At 48.4% G+C, this 15,336-nt stretch overlaps 4 protein-coding genes, besides 1 other annotated feature; all 4 read left to right on the top strand.

Annotated features, from left to right (window-relative positions):
- Nucleotides 1-207: 207 nt before the first annotated feature.
- FFUJ_03160 (related to ATP-dependent RNA helicase) lies at nt 208-1,827 on the top strand (the record flags this gene model as incomplete). Its single annotated transcript, XM_023574976.1, has 1 exon — nt 208-1,827. One exon carries the CDS (start codon nt 208-210, stop codon nt 1,825-1,827), a length of 1,620 nt encoding a protein of 539 aa, XP_023428241.1.
- A 252-nt stretch (nt 1,828-2,079) lies between these two features.
- Nucleotides 2,080-2,174, bottom strand: a tRNA (tRNA-Ile).
- Nucleotides 2,175-7,502: 5,328 nt separating this feature from the next.
- On the top strand, nt 7,503-8,255 carry FFUJ_03159 (uncharacterized protein; the record flags this gene model as incomplete). The annotated part of the gene is made up of 1 exon (XM_023574975.1): nt 7,503-8,255. One exon carries the CDS (start codon nt 7,503-7,505, stop codon nt 8,253-8,255), a length of 753 nt encoding a protein of 250 aa, XP_023428240.1.
- Nucleotides 8,256-11,638: 3,383 nt separating this feature from the next.
- Nucleotides 11,639-12,826, top strand: FFUJ_03158 (related to Putative transferase CAF17, mitochondrial; the record flags this gene model as incomplete). The annotated part of the gene is made up of 1 exon (XM_023574974.1): nt 11,639-12,826. The coding sequence occupies one exon, from the start codon at nt 11,639-11,641 to the stop codon at nt 12,824-12,826; it is 1,188 nt and encodes a 395-aa protein (XP_023428239.1).
- Nucleotides 12,827-14,214: 1,388 nt separating this feature from the next.
- Nucleotides 14,215-14,982, top strand: FFUJ_03157 (uncharacterized protein; the record flags this gene model as incomplete). XM_023574972.1 has 2 exons in its annotated part: nt 14,215-14,490; nt 14,548-14,982. 2 exons carry the CDS (start codon nt 14,215-14,217, stop codon nt 14,980-14,982), a joined length of 711 nt encoding a protein of 236 aa, XP_023428238.1.
- Nucleotides 14,983-15,336: the final 354 nt, after the last annotated feature.

Below are 15,336 nucleotides of genomic sequence, written 5' to 3'. Positions count from 1 at the left end.
ATACCCCATTGCTGTAAGCGCGCGTTTAGGTGACAGTCTGCATGTGGCGCCCAGAGTGGGTCAAGGGTGCCCATCCCACGATTTTGCGACGCCTGCCACCGCCAAAAATTTCCAGTCCAGTCAGATCCAACTTTGCATACCTACCTTAGCTTGGGAGGTTGGTCTTTGAAAGGATCAAGTTGGCTACTGCTATTATAAACCCGAATCATGGTACCGCCTGCCGATCCCGAACGTGCGACTGCTGCGTCAGACGACGAATTTTTGTCTGATGCCGCCTCATCCTCTGACGAGTCTGACTACCTCGACAGCGCCACATCTCGAAAACGCCGGAGGACAACAGAAGTGCCCCAGATTGAAGGTGACAAGATCGAAGACGAGGACGAGGAAGACCACGAGTTGAGGAGAGTCCTTTCTACTATTCAGGTCCCGTCTCGAATCAAGCGAGCCGTTCAAGTCGACCAGAAGGAGGCTCAAACTAAAGCCTTAGTTACACCCAAGAACTCTATTCAGGCTCCTACCGACCCAAATACCACCTTTTCTTCCCTCGACGTGCGACCATGGCTGGTACAGTCACTAGCAAATATGGCTATCAAACGGCCGACGGGGATTCAAAAGGGCTGTATTCCCGAGATCTTGAAAGGCAGGGATTGTATCGGTGGTAGTCGAACAGGTTCCGGTAAAACAGTAGCGTTCGCTGTGCCTATCTTGCAGAAATGGTCAGAGGATCCTACTGCCATCTTTGCTATCGTCTTAACACCAACAAGAGAACTAGCGCTGCAGATTTTTGAGCAGTTCAAGGCCATTTCTTCTCCTCAGAGCCTCAAGGCGATCTTGGTGACAGGAGGCTCAGATATGCGCACACAGGCCATTGAGATCGGAAAGCGACCGCATGTGATAATTGCAACCCCTGGTCGTCTCGCGGATCACATTCGAACTTCGGGAGAGGACACCATTTGCGGATTGAGGAGAGTTCGATACGTGGTTCTTGATGAAGCTGATCGCCTTCTCAACGCCAATGGGCCTGGCAGTATGCTTCCTGACGTGGAAGAGTGCCTCTCTGTTCTTCCCCCAGCTACCGAGAGACAGACGCTTCTGTTTACTGCTACTATTACTCCCGAAGTTCGAGCTCTCAAGGACATGCCAATCAAGCCTGGAAAGCAATCAGTATTCGTGTGTGAGGTTGACACGCAGACATTGGCTATACCTACAACCTTGAAACAGATGTATATCAAGACACCCGTCACTCACAAGGAGCACTATCTCCACGTCTTTTTGCTCACCGAAGCCAATGTCGACAAAACTGCCATCCTATTCTGCAACCGAACCTCGACAGCCGACTACCTTCATCACCTTCTTCGAATGCTTGATCATCGAGTCACTTCTCTACACTCTAAACTTCCCCAAAGACAACGAATCGACAACTTGGCTCGATTCCGCGCCTCAGCGGCGCGTATCCTTGTAGCAACCGACGTTGCCGCTCGTGGTTTGGATATTCCTGAAGTCAGCCTTGTTATCAACTATGATCTCCCACGCGACCCTGATGACTACATCCATCGAGTCGGTCGTACAGCCCGTGCGGGTCGCAAAGGTGAGGCAGTCAGCTTTGTGGGTCAGCGTGACGTGGAACTGGCCCTTACAATCGAGAAGCGTGTCGGCCGTGATATGGAATCTTGGGAGGAAGAGGGCGTCAATCTCGAGACTCGTGTGGTTCGCGATGCCCTCAAGATCGTGTCAGAGAAGAAACGCGAGGCCTTATTGGAGGTGGAGGAAGGGAGGGAAGTCGGTGGCAAGCGAAAGCGCATAAAGCAAAAATTACGAGTGGAATAAACTATTGGATTCTCTAGATTCAAATGGATAGACAAAAGCGTGTTTTTTTAATATTGATTTCAAGAGGCTAATGATCCATCTCATTTAGACATTTGCGTACAGGCAGAGCTCCACCGACCTGCACATCCTTATAGTAATGAAAGCCATGCCAAAAGAACAACCAGGTATCCCATATCAACTCTTTGCATAGAATTTAGGATTAACTTCTTTGATGTGTAATTGGCATGCAAAAAGTGCAAAAAGGTAAATTGGTGCCCCCAGCGAGGATTGAACTCGCGACCTCAGCATACCTCCATGAAGTCTTGGACATATAAGAGCTGCGTGATAAACCACTACACCATGGGGGCTCACGGCCGACGGTGGAAATTTCCAGTATATAAGGCTCCTTGGCAATTTAACCGAAAAGTAAGCGCCAGTCTCCATAATCTCATCAGTATATTATTCATTTATTTTTAATAATATTATAAATTATATAAATTAAGCTATGTTTTTTATTTACTTACTTAAGGGATTTATAGTATATACTTAAGTTTATATAGATATATTTTTAATAATATGCCTTATACTTAAGTCTTAACTAGATGCCTAATCCTTTTAAATGCAAACTCCTTTCTAGAAACGGCATAGGCAACAGTTTAATTATTAATGCTCAATAGATATATATACTCCTTAAAGCTGTGTAGTTAATGTTAAGATAATATGGGTTCTAAAGCCAAGTGACAAAATAGCCAATTTAAATGGAGGCTTGGAACGAATTGCCGACATAATCTGTAAGCTTCGGTTGTTAATCACCCGCGCCCATCGCGAGAAGATGACGAGTGCCGTCCACAACTATATATGTTGAGCTTGTGATGATCCTCATCAAACCCGAGTAGAATCGGCTGCTTCTCGCCTAGGTCAAATCAGGTGTATGTTTCTCTGTCGTAAGTGACAGGTACTGGACTGGAAATGGCAATATGCGTCCACGTCGCACCGGTTTGCTGATAATTGCCCGGCATTGCCGTTTTATCATCAGCCGCTAAGGTGTCTATCCGGGATTCTGATCATAAACTTCGTATCTCAGGTCGGACTCGCTGAATAGCCTTACAGAAATGCTCATTGACATTGAACCACTCTCCTGCGTCATTCTTATCGATCCGATCTCCAGTGCAGTGGTAACTACCTAGAGTGGACTTGATGATCAGAAAATTTCGTCGATCAACGCATATCCTGGAGTGACGTAGGTTAGGACAACCTGAGCCAAGCCAGATGGCAAAATCCTCGAACTGCCTTCCCGATTGCTTTGGTGTCAGGCGAATTGTGTGATCGATGTGTTGCTGGTCTCTCCCGGGTAAGAGATGCGACAGCGCCAGATCGCGTGGTCTTACTATTACATTTGTCGCTGACGACGTAACTTGTGGCGTTGTTCCTGAGCCCGACGACGCCTAGCTTTGTAGGCCATGAATCTTGGCGGGTCAATGACATGCTCAACTGCATTCGACCGTTAACGTCATCGAGTTCAACACTAACTTTGAACCCGAGTTCGGAATCATCGACATATTTCAACACAGTCGTCTGAGCAATAAATTCATGGTCCCTCACAAATCAATACATATGATAACATCGTCAAGCAAATCGGAATTTACGGGGTTGTCTAAAATTGCGACAGTGGACGACGGATCCTTCGGGGCTAGATGTATGTATGTAAACACCATCGCCGGGGTTTAATAAAGAATTGAGAACTGGAATCATACCTACCAGGTTCCTAGTCTGTTTCCCCACGTTCTCGGTACATCGGCCACTACGAAATCCGTGAGCTGCGCAAAGATTGTCGTGAGTATCCCCCCACTGATCTGATCGGATTGATATGTACATAGGTGCTTGTCTGGGTGTGCAAGTGGGCTCGGCATGTTTCGTGCACCCGAAAGCGAAAATTGTCCGCAGAAAGTCGGTCACAAGGACAGAAAACTTCAACCAACCTTACTTCGCGGCAGATACCCTCGCACAACCATATTTTCAAGATAATTTGAGATAAGCAGTAGGTCCGCAATCTAGGATTTACCAAGAGAGAGGAAATAAAGGATGAATCGTAGTTTGTAGAAGCTTCTCACTCAGCAATGATATTATCAATACTCGGATTAGGAATCAGTCTCGCAGGTTCTCAGTGCTGATACGCACACCCCCTGATCAGCCTCGGCCGAGAAGATGGTGGTGGAATTGACTGACAAAGCAGATTAGGGACCATCCGCTTAATGAGCCAAATTCGGCATGGGCCTAGAAAGCTTCAACGCTAACGCATGTCCCTGGACTTAAAGCCTGAGCCTCAGACGGGGCGCTGGCTGGCGGGCTTCTTTGAGCCCATGGTCGTGACTCTCATCAATCTCCGCCCTTCGAAGCTGTGATGCTGACTGTGTTGTGGACAACCTTAACCAGATCAGCGGTCAATGGTCCGCACACGACCGATGAGTCTCGCCAATTATGGTCCTCTGTGTGAAGCACAGTCTGAGCCTTGTGTTATTTACAGCAGCTGTTGCGATGTGTCATATCGGCATGGGAATACGCGGAATTTAGTCGGTGTTAAACCCCTTTGAGTACGAGTTACGATGCACCTGTTCTGAGGCTTGATGAGTCAAATGATATCAAATCATCCCAAAACCAGGATCCATGCAGAAGAAAATGCTTCGAACATCGGCCGAAGCCGAGTGGATGGACGTATTGGGATCATTTCCCAACCTGCATCACATCTATGGCTGGAACTTCCAGTGGAACATGAATCGAAGAAATCTGCATCCAATGAACACCCCAAGGAGTTGTCCGACACCAACAGAGACCCATTCTTTAAATCCGCGATTTGAGTACCGCCGAGCTGGCTGGTGTTGATTAGCGAGGCACCGTACGACCCATCGTGGAGCTCCTTTCGGCGATGGAAGCGAAAAAGAACGAAAAATGTTTCCAGAAAAGCGGAGTTTAGAAAATCTGTGACTCTTGTCAATCCCGTCGTTAGACCGCCCAGCGGACAGTCACGGACGGTTAGTGGTCGGCGACCTCGGGATTCAAGATAGGCCGGCCTAGTCCGGCAATAACATGGCTTCTTCTGAGTCGGCATCATCTTGGGCCGATTAAGAGGCCGTCTTAAGGTTAGCCGTGTAGCCGAGTCAAGAGTGCCGCAACGAGAAAAGAGGGAATCAAAGCTAATGAACGACTGCCTTCACGGATATTCGGATTAGATGTAATAAATTTGCTTACTTCACATGAGCTTACGCATAGCAAGGATAAGAGGTACGGCCTACCTACCTAGTAGCTGTGGAATATCTATGATGTATCTGGCGGGAAAATACCTGCGAGAAAAGAGGTGCCTAACCTTTGAAAACACTAGGCAATCATAACACACAAACATCCAATGCTAGCAATACAACAACGAGTTGGTGCTGACTTAGATCTCCAAACGACAAAAGCGAGAACAGATTCAGAGTTGCCTGGTTAAAGCTTATCAAGTGACCATGAGGCACCGGTTTTAGGAATATAGGGATTCGGATTACTTGTTGCTCGTTATCATTGAACATAACGGTGGTGATTGCCAGGCCTGCTGGCTATCACTGGCTCGTATACCGTAATTCGGTCTTTAACAACAAAGCCGACATCCATGCATGGATTAGATGGCGGCCGACTGAGCTCAGCCCTACGATTGATTACAGCAATACGTGGACGAGGACGTACATACTCCCCACGGACTGCGTCAGGCACGGGGCACAGTGACCATCGCGCGTTGTTACTGGACGATGCCCTACCATGGTACACACACTCGCTTTCGCTTGAGTTCGCTGTCTGGAACAAGCTCCCCTTTAGCAGTATGCCCTATGATTCCTTGGCTGCTGACGACAAGCACATGAGGCGGAGTTATGCCTCAGGGTATACGATGCGAAGCGGAAGACGCAATCTGTACTGATCAATCAGCCACTACGTGAAACTCGCCAACATTGACGTGGAGCATACTCAAACAATCGTTACGAATTTGATTTTGGCGAATCGTGGGTGCATAAGCATCAAATTGAACTGGGCTGGGCTCAGCGGGCATTCACTGTAGGGGACTGAAGGTCATACTCCCTATCGTCGTGACGGAAACTTAGCTTTGTAGGGAGGCACGGGATGCAAAATGTTGTCTTGGATTTGGTCTTGATGGATGCATGGACATAATACAAATTCCCGTCCGTATCGGTATGTTGTTGCTGAGCCAGCATGCAGCGTTTGTAAATCAGCGTCACACCTCGATCTCTGCCTATCCCATCTAGGAAATCGATTCTGTAGCGAGAGTCATCGCCGTGTCGGAGTCAGACGTGATCGCGACACCGATAGGGCGCAAAGGACGAATAAGGTTCGCTCAATGCTGAGAAATGCATCTGCCTTAGGTAAGGTTCCTGAAGAGCAGGCTTGTAAATCCATCCTCGGATTTGTCGTGCCTAGCGGAGCTAGACCGGACATGGCCAGATTAACGACTGTGGTAGGCTGAAGAGTCAACGCTAATGGCACCGGGTTTCTAATCAAACACACATTTGCAGGCTGCTTACGGACCTCGAAACAGCCTGCGATTATGAATCGCCCACGCCAGCCCTGTGTGAAATTGCGACTCCAGGCGTGTGCTGGCAGTGCTTACCTTACAGTCGAGCATGTTTCGATCTGAGTTATGGTGAAAGTAATGGGGTTGTTGCGCCATTGAGGAGAGGAAGTGTAAGACTGCCAGTAAGATTGAGAGTGGTACTGGTAGCAGGTATTGATACCTAGCCGGAAGATGCAGTCGCTGTGATAACTCTAACAAAGTACCTATTGAGGGACACGGCATGGAAGAATCCAGGGCAGTGAACCTCCGCCTGCCCAGTTCGGGTACACATAATACAGGAGGTACCTGCGCCATGGCCGTCAAGTAGCGGCCTGACTGAGGTACCCAAGCCCGGGGATTGACATGGACTTCCGTAACGTCCGCCCGCTCCATCGGGGCCGCGGACGGGGATGTTTCGCTGCGGGATAGACGAGACGTGTCGTCAGTCATGTCATCCAGTATGAAAAGACAGAAAGGTACAGGGGCCCTGTGCAAATCGATGTGCCGTGGCAGCCTTTTGGGTGGATCTTTCTAAGCTTCGCGGCTTCGCGGTGTCTAAGAGTCATCCGTCCACACACACCCATATCCATGTCAATCATCACTAAGCCACACACCCTTTGAACCTTGGCCCTTGCTTTGCAATGGGGACTGTGGACATTTCTCGCACTCCTCGGGTCCGCGTGCGCAAAGTCCGCTTAGCGGCGTGTCGGGCATAACTCATAATCCCATGCCACACCCGTGAGACAACATGAAAAGTCCGTAAAGGATCACTGGAGTTAAAAAGATTCGGAGTCCCCCCCGTTCCAAGATTCATCTCTCTCACAACATCAATCAGATAAACACAGCATCATCACAGCAACTACTAATAAGCCTCAAAAGCTTCTATCAAGGTCAACTATCTCCACAGTCGTCTCAGACAAACCCACGGACTCGACTAGCACCTTATCACCTAATCCCACAAGTCATTGTCACCACAGCCGACATCCCTGCCGCTAACCTCAAGCCTGCCGCAATCGGGATCGCTGCCTTGACTCACAACATCAAACCGCCATTATATACATAGGACAAAGACCCCTACCTTATCTGGGCCCTCTTTTTCAACATGTCGACTACAACAACAACAACCACTTCTATTCATAGGCCAACTGCCTCCAAGACTTCTTCTCTCCAACAGTCCACGCTAAAGAAGAACATGTCTATCACACAAACCTACTACCTCGCCCACAAGGCCCGAGCCAAGCTCTCGCGTGAGGCTGCTCAGCCAGATCATGACCTTCGACTGCTTGTCGGTCACGCTAACCTCCTCGATTCTCTGATGCTCGAGCTTGCCGACGCTGAGCGAGAACAAGAACGATGGTTCAACCAATCTGTTCGAGGAGCAACCAATGCCCAGCAAGAACGAAGGGTGCAATGGGCCGACAACATCGTCGAAGAAGAGGATGAGGATGACTACGACTCGGACTCTTCGGATTCCGACGACTACGATTCAGAGGATGACGATATTGAGATGGCCAATACTTCTCTTCCCGCCAAGCCCATGAGCCCACGAATCACACATATCGAGCTCGACGAAGACATGGAAGATGATGATCTTGAGGAAGACTATGCTCAGCTAGAGTTGGTTCGAACACCATCCCACTCCAACTCACCACCCGAGCTTGTCGACCACGACTCAGATTCATCTGATGATGACTCGATGCCCCCTTCGCCGCCTCAGTCCATTCTCACCTTCGATGAGAAGGATGTCAAGGAGCAGTCGCAACAAGAACAAGAATCCAATTCACTCTATGATGAGGAGTACTACCTGCCACCTCGAAACCCTGCGAGGCTTGTGTCGGCCATCTCGGTCTACTAAGCGGGAACTCATTTGATGATTGATTTGTGATTTTAGCGACTTGTTTCATGTACACAGCGATGGCGGCATTGCATGGCGTTTACTATACAAAGGGATACCACACGGATTTGGATACAACAAAAAGCATTTTTGCGTTTTCTTTTCGTCACAAAGCATATGACTTTACGGATTTCATTGTGTTATTACAAAGAAGGATTTCACCACTCTACGAAGGACAAAGAAGGGACTGTACCAGACAGATGGGAATTGGATATCATCATGATTGGGTCCGCTCCCGAAACACGGTTGAGTGGCAGCCTTCTAGGCTTCGCCCCAATGGTAGATAGCTCAGCAAAAGAGGCTTTCATTAGCCCAAAAAACAAATAAGAAAAAACATTGAAAACTATCATATCAATCTTGAATCTCCTTGCAAATTGTGAACCTTGCTATGCTATGCCTCGGTCAGCAGCCGGCTATCATGAATGGTTACCGGCGTTGACACCATACTCGCCGGTCGATATCCTTATCAGCGGTAAAAATTTCGTGATAACTGAGAGTATCGGGATCGGTCGCAAGCCCAAGTCCGATCGGGGTGTCTTTGCGACCAACAGGCGGTGCCCGTGAGACCCGTCAAGGGCGTGCGGAACCTTGGCAGTGCTACACCGACTCCTCTAATGCACGCCCCTTTTACTCTATGGTTTTCCCCCCTTCGATTGCGGTGAATGATTCATCAGCCAGGCCCGCCCATCATCAAAGATCTTGACGTCCCAACCATCAGGGTTTGTGATACCCAATCACAATACATGAACTGTACACATTAGGGCGTCTATAACGGTCGGGGTTTTGTCAGCGGAGACATTCAATTCTCCATTCTTGCTATGGATGTCAGCGACATAGCAGTACGTAGTCGAAGAAAGGCTCGTTTGACATCAATCACGACAAGACTATCAGCGGACATTACCAAGCCCCGATGGCTGGAAACGACGACGCCAGGGCGCAGGAGAGGAGAAGAAAAGAAGAGGCCCTGGCAAAAACCACAGACGGACGAAACCGCCCAGGCCGTATAGCCCGCCCGCCATTTCCATCCCTTGGCTGAAGAAGAAGGACTTACGAGTACAGGCTTGGCGGAACTATCAAAACATCCCTGAGGAGTCATTCAATGCCCAATGTTACAATCTTTTTATGCTTGGATCTTCCACTAACAGTGATTTTTCATCATCCCCCACCAGCCGTCGCCGCATCGAGCCTCAAATGGGTCCAACTGGATCTAGCGTTCCACAAGTGGTGGTTTTCTTCAGAATTTTCAAATATCTTACGAAACGTCGACATAGACAACTCAATCGTGAACAAGGATAGAACCATGCTCAAAATTTGCGTACGCGGGTCGCCCTCCGCTTGGAGTCGAACTCTTTAAAACCTTACATACGTACTGCCGGGTCAGGGCTCCATTAGTTACCTTGGGCAGGGTCGAGACGCCCAATAAACTTATGAATTCTCCTGTCCGATGGATCACGATGAGGCGGACCTGAGAAAGAAGGGACGCGAGTTTTCTTTCTTATTCCTTAGATTCATGAACACGTTTCCCGGCCACTCGATCTCGTTACCCACTAATATCCTCTCGTTGCCTTCTTGGCTTTCTTAGCCGAGAGGCTCGTGGCCCCATAATCTCAGGTACATACCATTCACCATGCAAGGGCCCAGGGCGTGTCTTGCTCAAGCAAGCTGAGCTGACCGCTTCTGGGTCTCTCACCGACGGCTGACCTGGCAGGACAGCACTGGATAGGACATCCTACAGGAGCCCTCGGGGGGGCAAGAAAACAGCGGACCTTACTGTGGGGTGTCAAAATAAACTTAGCAAAAAGTCATCCTAAACTTAGGCTACATTACCTAAGTCTTTTTGTCATTTAGGCTTGGGGTCCTTTGTTTTCTTTCCTCCCCTAGAGGAGTAAGATTTCAAAGCACGTACTATGCACCATTATCGACTCGGTTTGCGAATGAATGAGCCCAAGTAGCCCCTTACTGGCTTGATAGAGGCGGTAAAGGAGAATTGACTGCTTCCTGCTTAAGCGAAGTGTCTGGACTGTTTGCCATGGCATTGTGTATGATTATGCACGGTCTTCTTCACAATAACCACGTAGCTGAGAAGAAGGGGAAGCTTCAGCCTTCGTGTTCGGAAGCATTGGCCGTTGAGCTAAAAGTCGATCTCTAGAAGGAGTTTGGGGGGAAACCGGGGTCCGATGGAAGATCACAGATCATGAGATTGATAAGACCAGATAGGCCCTTTCCACTCCTTATCGCTCATTATCGCTCGTTACGCATACGCGTATGCTACAAAACTCAGCATCAGAATGCAAGAATCGTATGAGAGAATGGTGAAATCGTCAAATACATGCAATTATTTAACACATAGCTTCTTCATGGAACGTTATGCGTTTTCTGGGTCTATGTTGCGCGTTCTCTGTATCAAATCTGTAACTCTTTGCGGGCCAGACTACCTTAGTACCTGTCGATAAAATTCACACAAGGTCCGATACGGACATTATTGGAGTCACGGCGTCGCATCGGCCGGCGTTGGTCGGTCACAGGACCTGAAGATGGCCCACATCTTTCCGCTTCTCTCTCCGAGCAATCCCGGGCCGGAAATCGGACGTCAGGACCGCGTCTCATTGGCTTTTCAGATATCAGGCCACTGGGGTTCAGATAAGTCCGGGGAAGTGGCCTGTGTGACCGAGATAGACTTGATCTCATGCCGAAACGCTTACCTAGGTAATAGACCTTCTGTTATCGGGACTGCGGGAGCAAACCATGCGGGTTTGATAAGCTTTATATACTAGTTGATGCTGAGTCTAACATAGGGGTCTGCTGATCAACAGCACGCTATTTGAATGTTATCTATTGCCAGTCTTGGGGGTGACCTGCTGACCTGCTGGGAGGCAACGCGGTATGAGGCCAGCCAGTCAATGGGCTAGCATTCACGATATGTATTGGACAAGAGCATCCTCTAAGTACTATCTCTTGGCTATTAAATCCATTGCAGATCTCAGAGTTCTCGGAAATATTGCTGACAACATAAGATAAGTTGCTTGCGGCTACTGCTGACCGCTCTGATGATACACCCACGATATTCGTCGGGAGCTATTAGTTATTAATCATGTCCAAAGACAATCCCCTGGATCTCGGGAACAAGGATAAGCAGTAATCTCCTCCGCATAATAAACTTCGGACTTGGGGAATAGATGTTGATCCTGTTCTCGTGGATTGCCAAAGTCCGAAGTCCGCGAGCGAGCCGAATGCACGGACCAAGCGTTGTCAGTACGTCATTGTGTAGCTTTTCGCAAATCAAATCAGTTGCCTTTTCAGTGTAAAACATGTCGACGTCTTGATAGAACCGCACATTTGCTATCATGCGACTTCTCCCGAGGCGAGCCCTCGCTCACGATCTTTCTCCGGGCTTCACATGCCGTACTTACCGGCTGCAACGGCGCCAATACGCGACTTCGCTTTCTCCTCCCCCACCGCCTCTTTCTGGATACACATCGTTGACTTCACGAAGGCTCATATCCGTCACCGGCCCAGACTCAGCAAAGTTTCTGCAGGGAATTGTGACTGCCAACGTGACCACGAAGGACGGAAAACCGAGGAGTGATGGGTTCTATGCCGCTTTTTTGACTGCGACTGGCAGAGTACTTTACGATGTGTTCATCTACCCGAATCACAATACTTCAAGAGCTTCGGCCGAGGAGCCAGGATATCTGATTGAAGTTGATGCAGACCAAGCGTCGACGCTCGCGAAACATATCAAACGTTACAAGCTCAGAGCAAAGCTAGCCGTTCGCTTATTGGAAAATGATGAGGCGACAGTTTGGCATGCGTGGGACGACTCAAATTCTGCGAACTCTAACTCAATCGTCAAGTCGGCCAACTTTTCTCTCCAGGATCCAAGAGCCCCCGGTCTCGGGTATCGGCTACTGCAACTGGATCAGCACCCTCCCCAGTTCGATCTCGAACCAAGCACTCAGGAAGCTTACACAATACGAAGATACTTAAATGGCATTCCCGAAGGTCAGGATGAGATATCTCGAGAGCATGCTCTTCCTCAGGAAACGAATATGGATATTATGAAAGGAATCGATTTCCACAAAGGCTGCTATGTTGGCCAGGAACTTACAATCCGCACCAGACATCGTGGTGTAGTTCGCAAACGCATTCTGCCCTGTGTAGTCTACGAAATGGAGCATGCACCGCCGACAACACTTCAGTATCACGCGGACGATATAACGTCTTCTCTTGAGAGCGTGACTACAGACATGATACCACGAGACACAAGCATCGGACGATTTGAGAAAAGAGGTCGAAGTGCCGGCAAGTGGCTCAAGGGTGTGGGAAACATTGGGCTCGGGCTGTGCCGCCTCGAGATCATGACTGATGTGACACTGCCGGGAGATGCGGCGTCGGGGGCTTTCAACCCCGAGGACGAGTTTGTCCTAGATTGGGGCGAGGAGGAAAGCCGCAATAGAGTAAAGGTTAAGGCTTTTGTGCCGGGGTGGTTGAGAGAAGGTCTTGATGCTGAGAATCAGCGAAATGAAAAGTAGAGCAGTAAGAAATGAAGTTGTGCTGTAAGATACTGTATAAATACAATACTTGTATGTCTCAGCTGGAGACATATCTGAATATATTCACTAAGCTTCTTTCTCAATCAATGCCAAACCGTACTTTGTTCTTTGAGACAGAGCCCCTGTCACTGGTTATACCGTGCCATGGCAGCATCATATTATTACAGTGGCATGGCGGAATAATCAGATTATGCGATCCTCCTGACTACGTTTCCTGGACAAGGCAACGGCCGAAACAATCCGTTAGAAGGTATTTATGATATCCTTCAGAGGTGAGTTCACTTTGGAGTGAATCTATTGGTCCGTGTAGGACGTCGATTTCTTGTCGCAATATCCAATATACATACTAACTACCTATGTAAGTGAGTAAAGACAAAATTGTGACACATGGCGCAAGCTCACACTGCCACCAGTCATGAGTTCTTAAACTGATCATCGCACTTTGAGCCTACATATTTTCTTTCAGGGTGTTGTGGCTGTGCACAGAATTCGGGTTGGAGCGAAAACTGAACGAATGTATCTAAGAATGCTGACCAACAGGAGTAAGGGCTGAGGTTTGTACTGGGCTAGTCTGGCATAGACCCAGGGACAAGATCATCGGAGCTGATCACTGAAATACATAGCAAATTAGCCCTTACGCATTAGGTGGGTCGGGATCTTGTTGGACAAGGCTCAAGTCGCCGTGTTTGCCCTCTTTAGTAGGTAAACAGGCAGTAAGCAACAGCTTGCATTGCTTCGGACCCCAACTGTGTGCCATGGATATCTCCTCCTCGGGGGGCAAGAAAACAGCAAACCTTACTGTAAGGTATCAAAATAAATTTAGTAAAAGTCATCTTAAGCTTAGGCTATATTACCTAAGTTTTTTATTATTTAGGATTAAGGACCTGTGTTTTCTTTCCTCCCCAAGCTCCTGTACAATAAGAGCTGGGTTGTAAGAGCCATTCGCTGACTTTGATTAGGTAGTCTTGCAATTGAATTAAACTAGCGACATCGAATGAAGTACTTTTGCTGCGACCTTGGCTTACATACAGGAAGGTTGAAATTAACACTTGGATCATCGTCTGACTGTACACTACCTATGTAATCTCGCGAGCCTCAGCCCTGTAGTTGAGACCGGGGATGGTCTTGGCCTGTCGCTTAAATTATCTCATGGATGGTAAAGTTCTCCAGAGCCGACATTTGACGGCTCGGCGATGCATTTGTGAGTCTTCAGCCTTGTTCATTGCTTTCTGCCGTTCTGGCCTTATTTGATGGTCGAAGCTGCCGCACTGAACGTCTGCATCGTTACCATCGATTAACGAATACCTTCTCTCCTTATTTCCTTGGTGTCTGAAACACACGGTCCCACGGGCGGTTGTATCTCGACGATGGCGACAGAGACTACCCCTAAGACCATCAAGCGGTTAATCGCTTGCTGCGATGGCACCTGGATGGATAGTGACAATGGCTACGAAGAAGCCGGCTTGCTAAGAAAAGAGGGTTCTCTTCAGATACCTTCCAACGTTACTCGAATATCCCGTTGCTTTGAGAAGAGGTGCAGCGATGGCAAGCTTCAAGTTGTCAACTATGAGTCAGGTGTTGGTACAGGGAGCAACGTACTCGATAGTATTACTGGCGGTGCTTTTGGTATGGGACTCGCAGAGGTGAGGGAGGGTGTTGGAGCATCATAATGAAGAATGTTGGCTAACCATTTCTTCTAGCGTATGCGGGAAACATATTCGTTTCTATGTTCCAACTATATGGATGGCGATGAGATAATACTCGTTGGTTTCTCCCGAGGTGCTTTCACAGTCCGGTCTGTGGCAGGTATGATTGGCAATTTAGGCCTACTCACACGGGAGGGCGTTGAGTTCTTCTACCCTATCTTCAAAGATATGCAGCATTGGATGGACTATGATTATGAAGATCCATTCCCTAACATTCCATTCCCTGATAAACCCAAAGGAGAGGACGCTGCGGACGTTTACAGGGCTCGCTTGGAACAACTCGGCTACACTCGTGTGAGGCGGAGTGAAGGACAAGGTGACATCATCACCATCAAAGCAGTGGGTGTCTGGGATACCGTGGGTAGCCTCGGAATTCCTAGAGTTTTATGGCTGGAGAAACTGGGAATTCGTGCCGACAATGATGAATAAGTCTCACCTCCAAATCTTCAAGAACTCGGATTGCTGACCAGCTTCTTACATTCAAGTGGCATGACACAAATCTGTCAGATAGAATTGAACATGCGTTCCAGGCCCTCGCCCTAGATGAAACAAGACCCCCCTTCACACCAGCAGTCTGGGAGAGGCTCCCGGAGAACAAATACACAACGGATCTCAGGCAGGTATGGTTTCCTGGGAATCATGGTAACTGTGGTGGCGGATGGGAAGACCAGGGCATGTCAAACATCACACTTGCATGTGAGGATTCCATACGGCTTATACTCAACAACCATGTTCTTAGAGACTGACTTCGAGATAGGGATGATGGACCAACTGGCCTCAATT

This window comes from Fusarium fujikuroi, chromosome FFUJ_chr03, assembly GCF_900079805.1.
Source record: "Fusarium fujikuroi IMI 58289 draft genome, chromosome FFUJ_chr03".
Taxonomy (NCBI): Eukaryota; Fungi; Ascomycota; class Sordariomycetes; order Hypocreales; family Nectriaceae; genus Fusarium; species Fusarium fujikuroi.
This window is presented reverse-complemented; position numbering and strand designations above follow the sequence as displayed.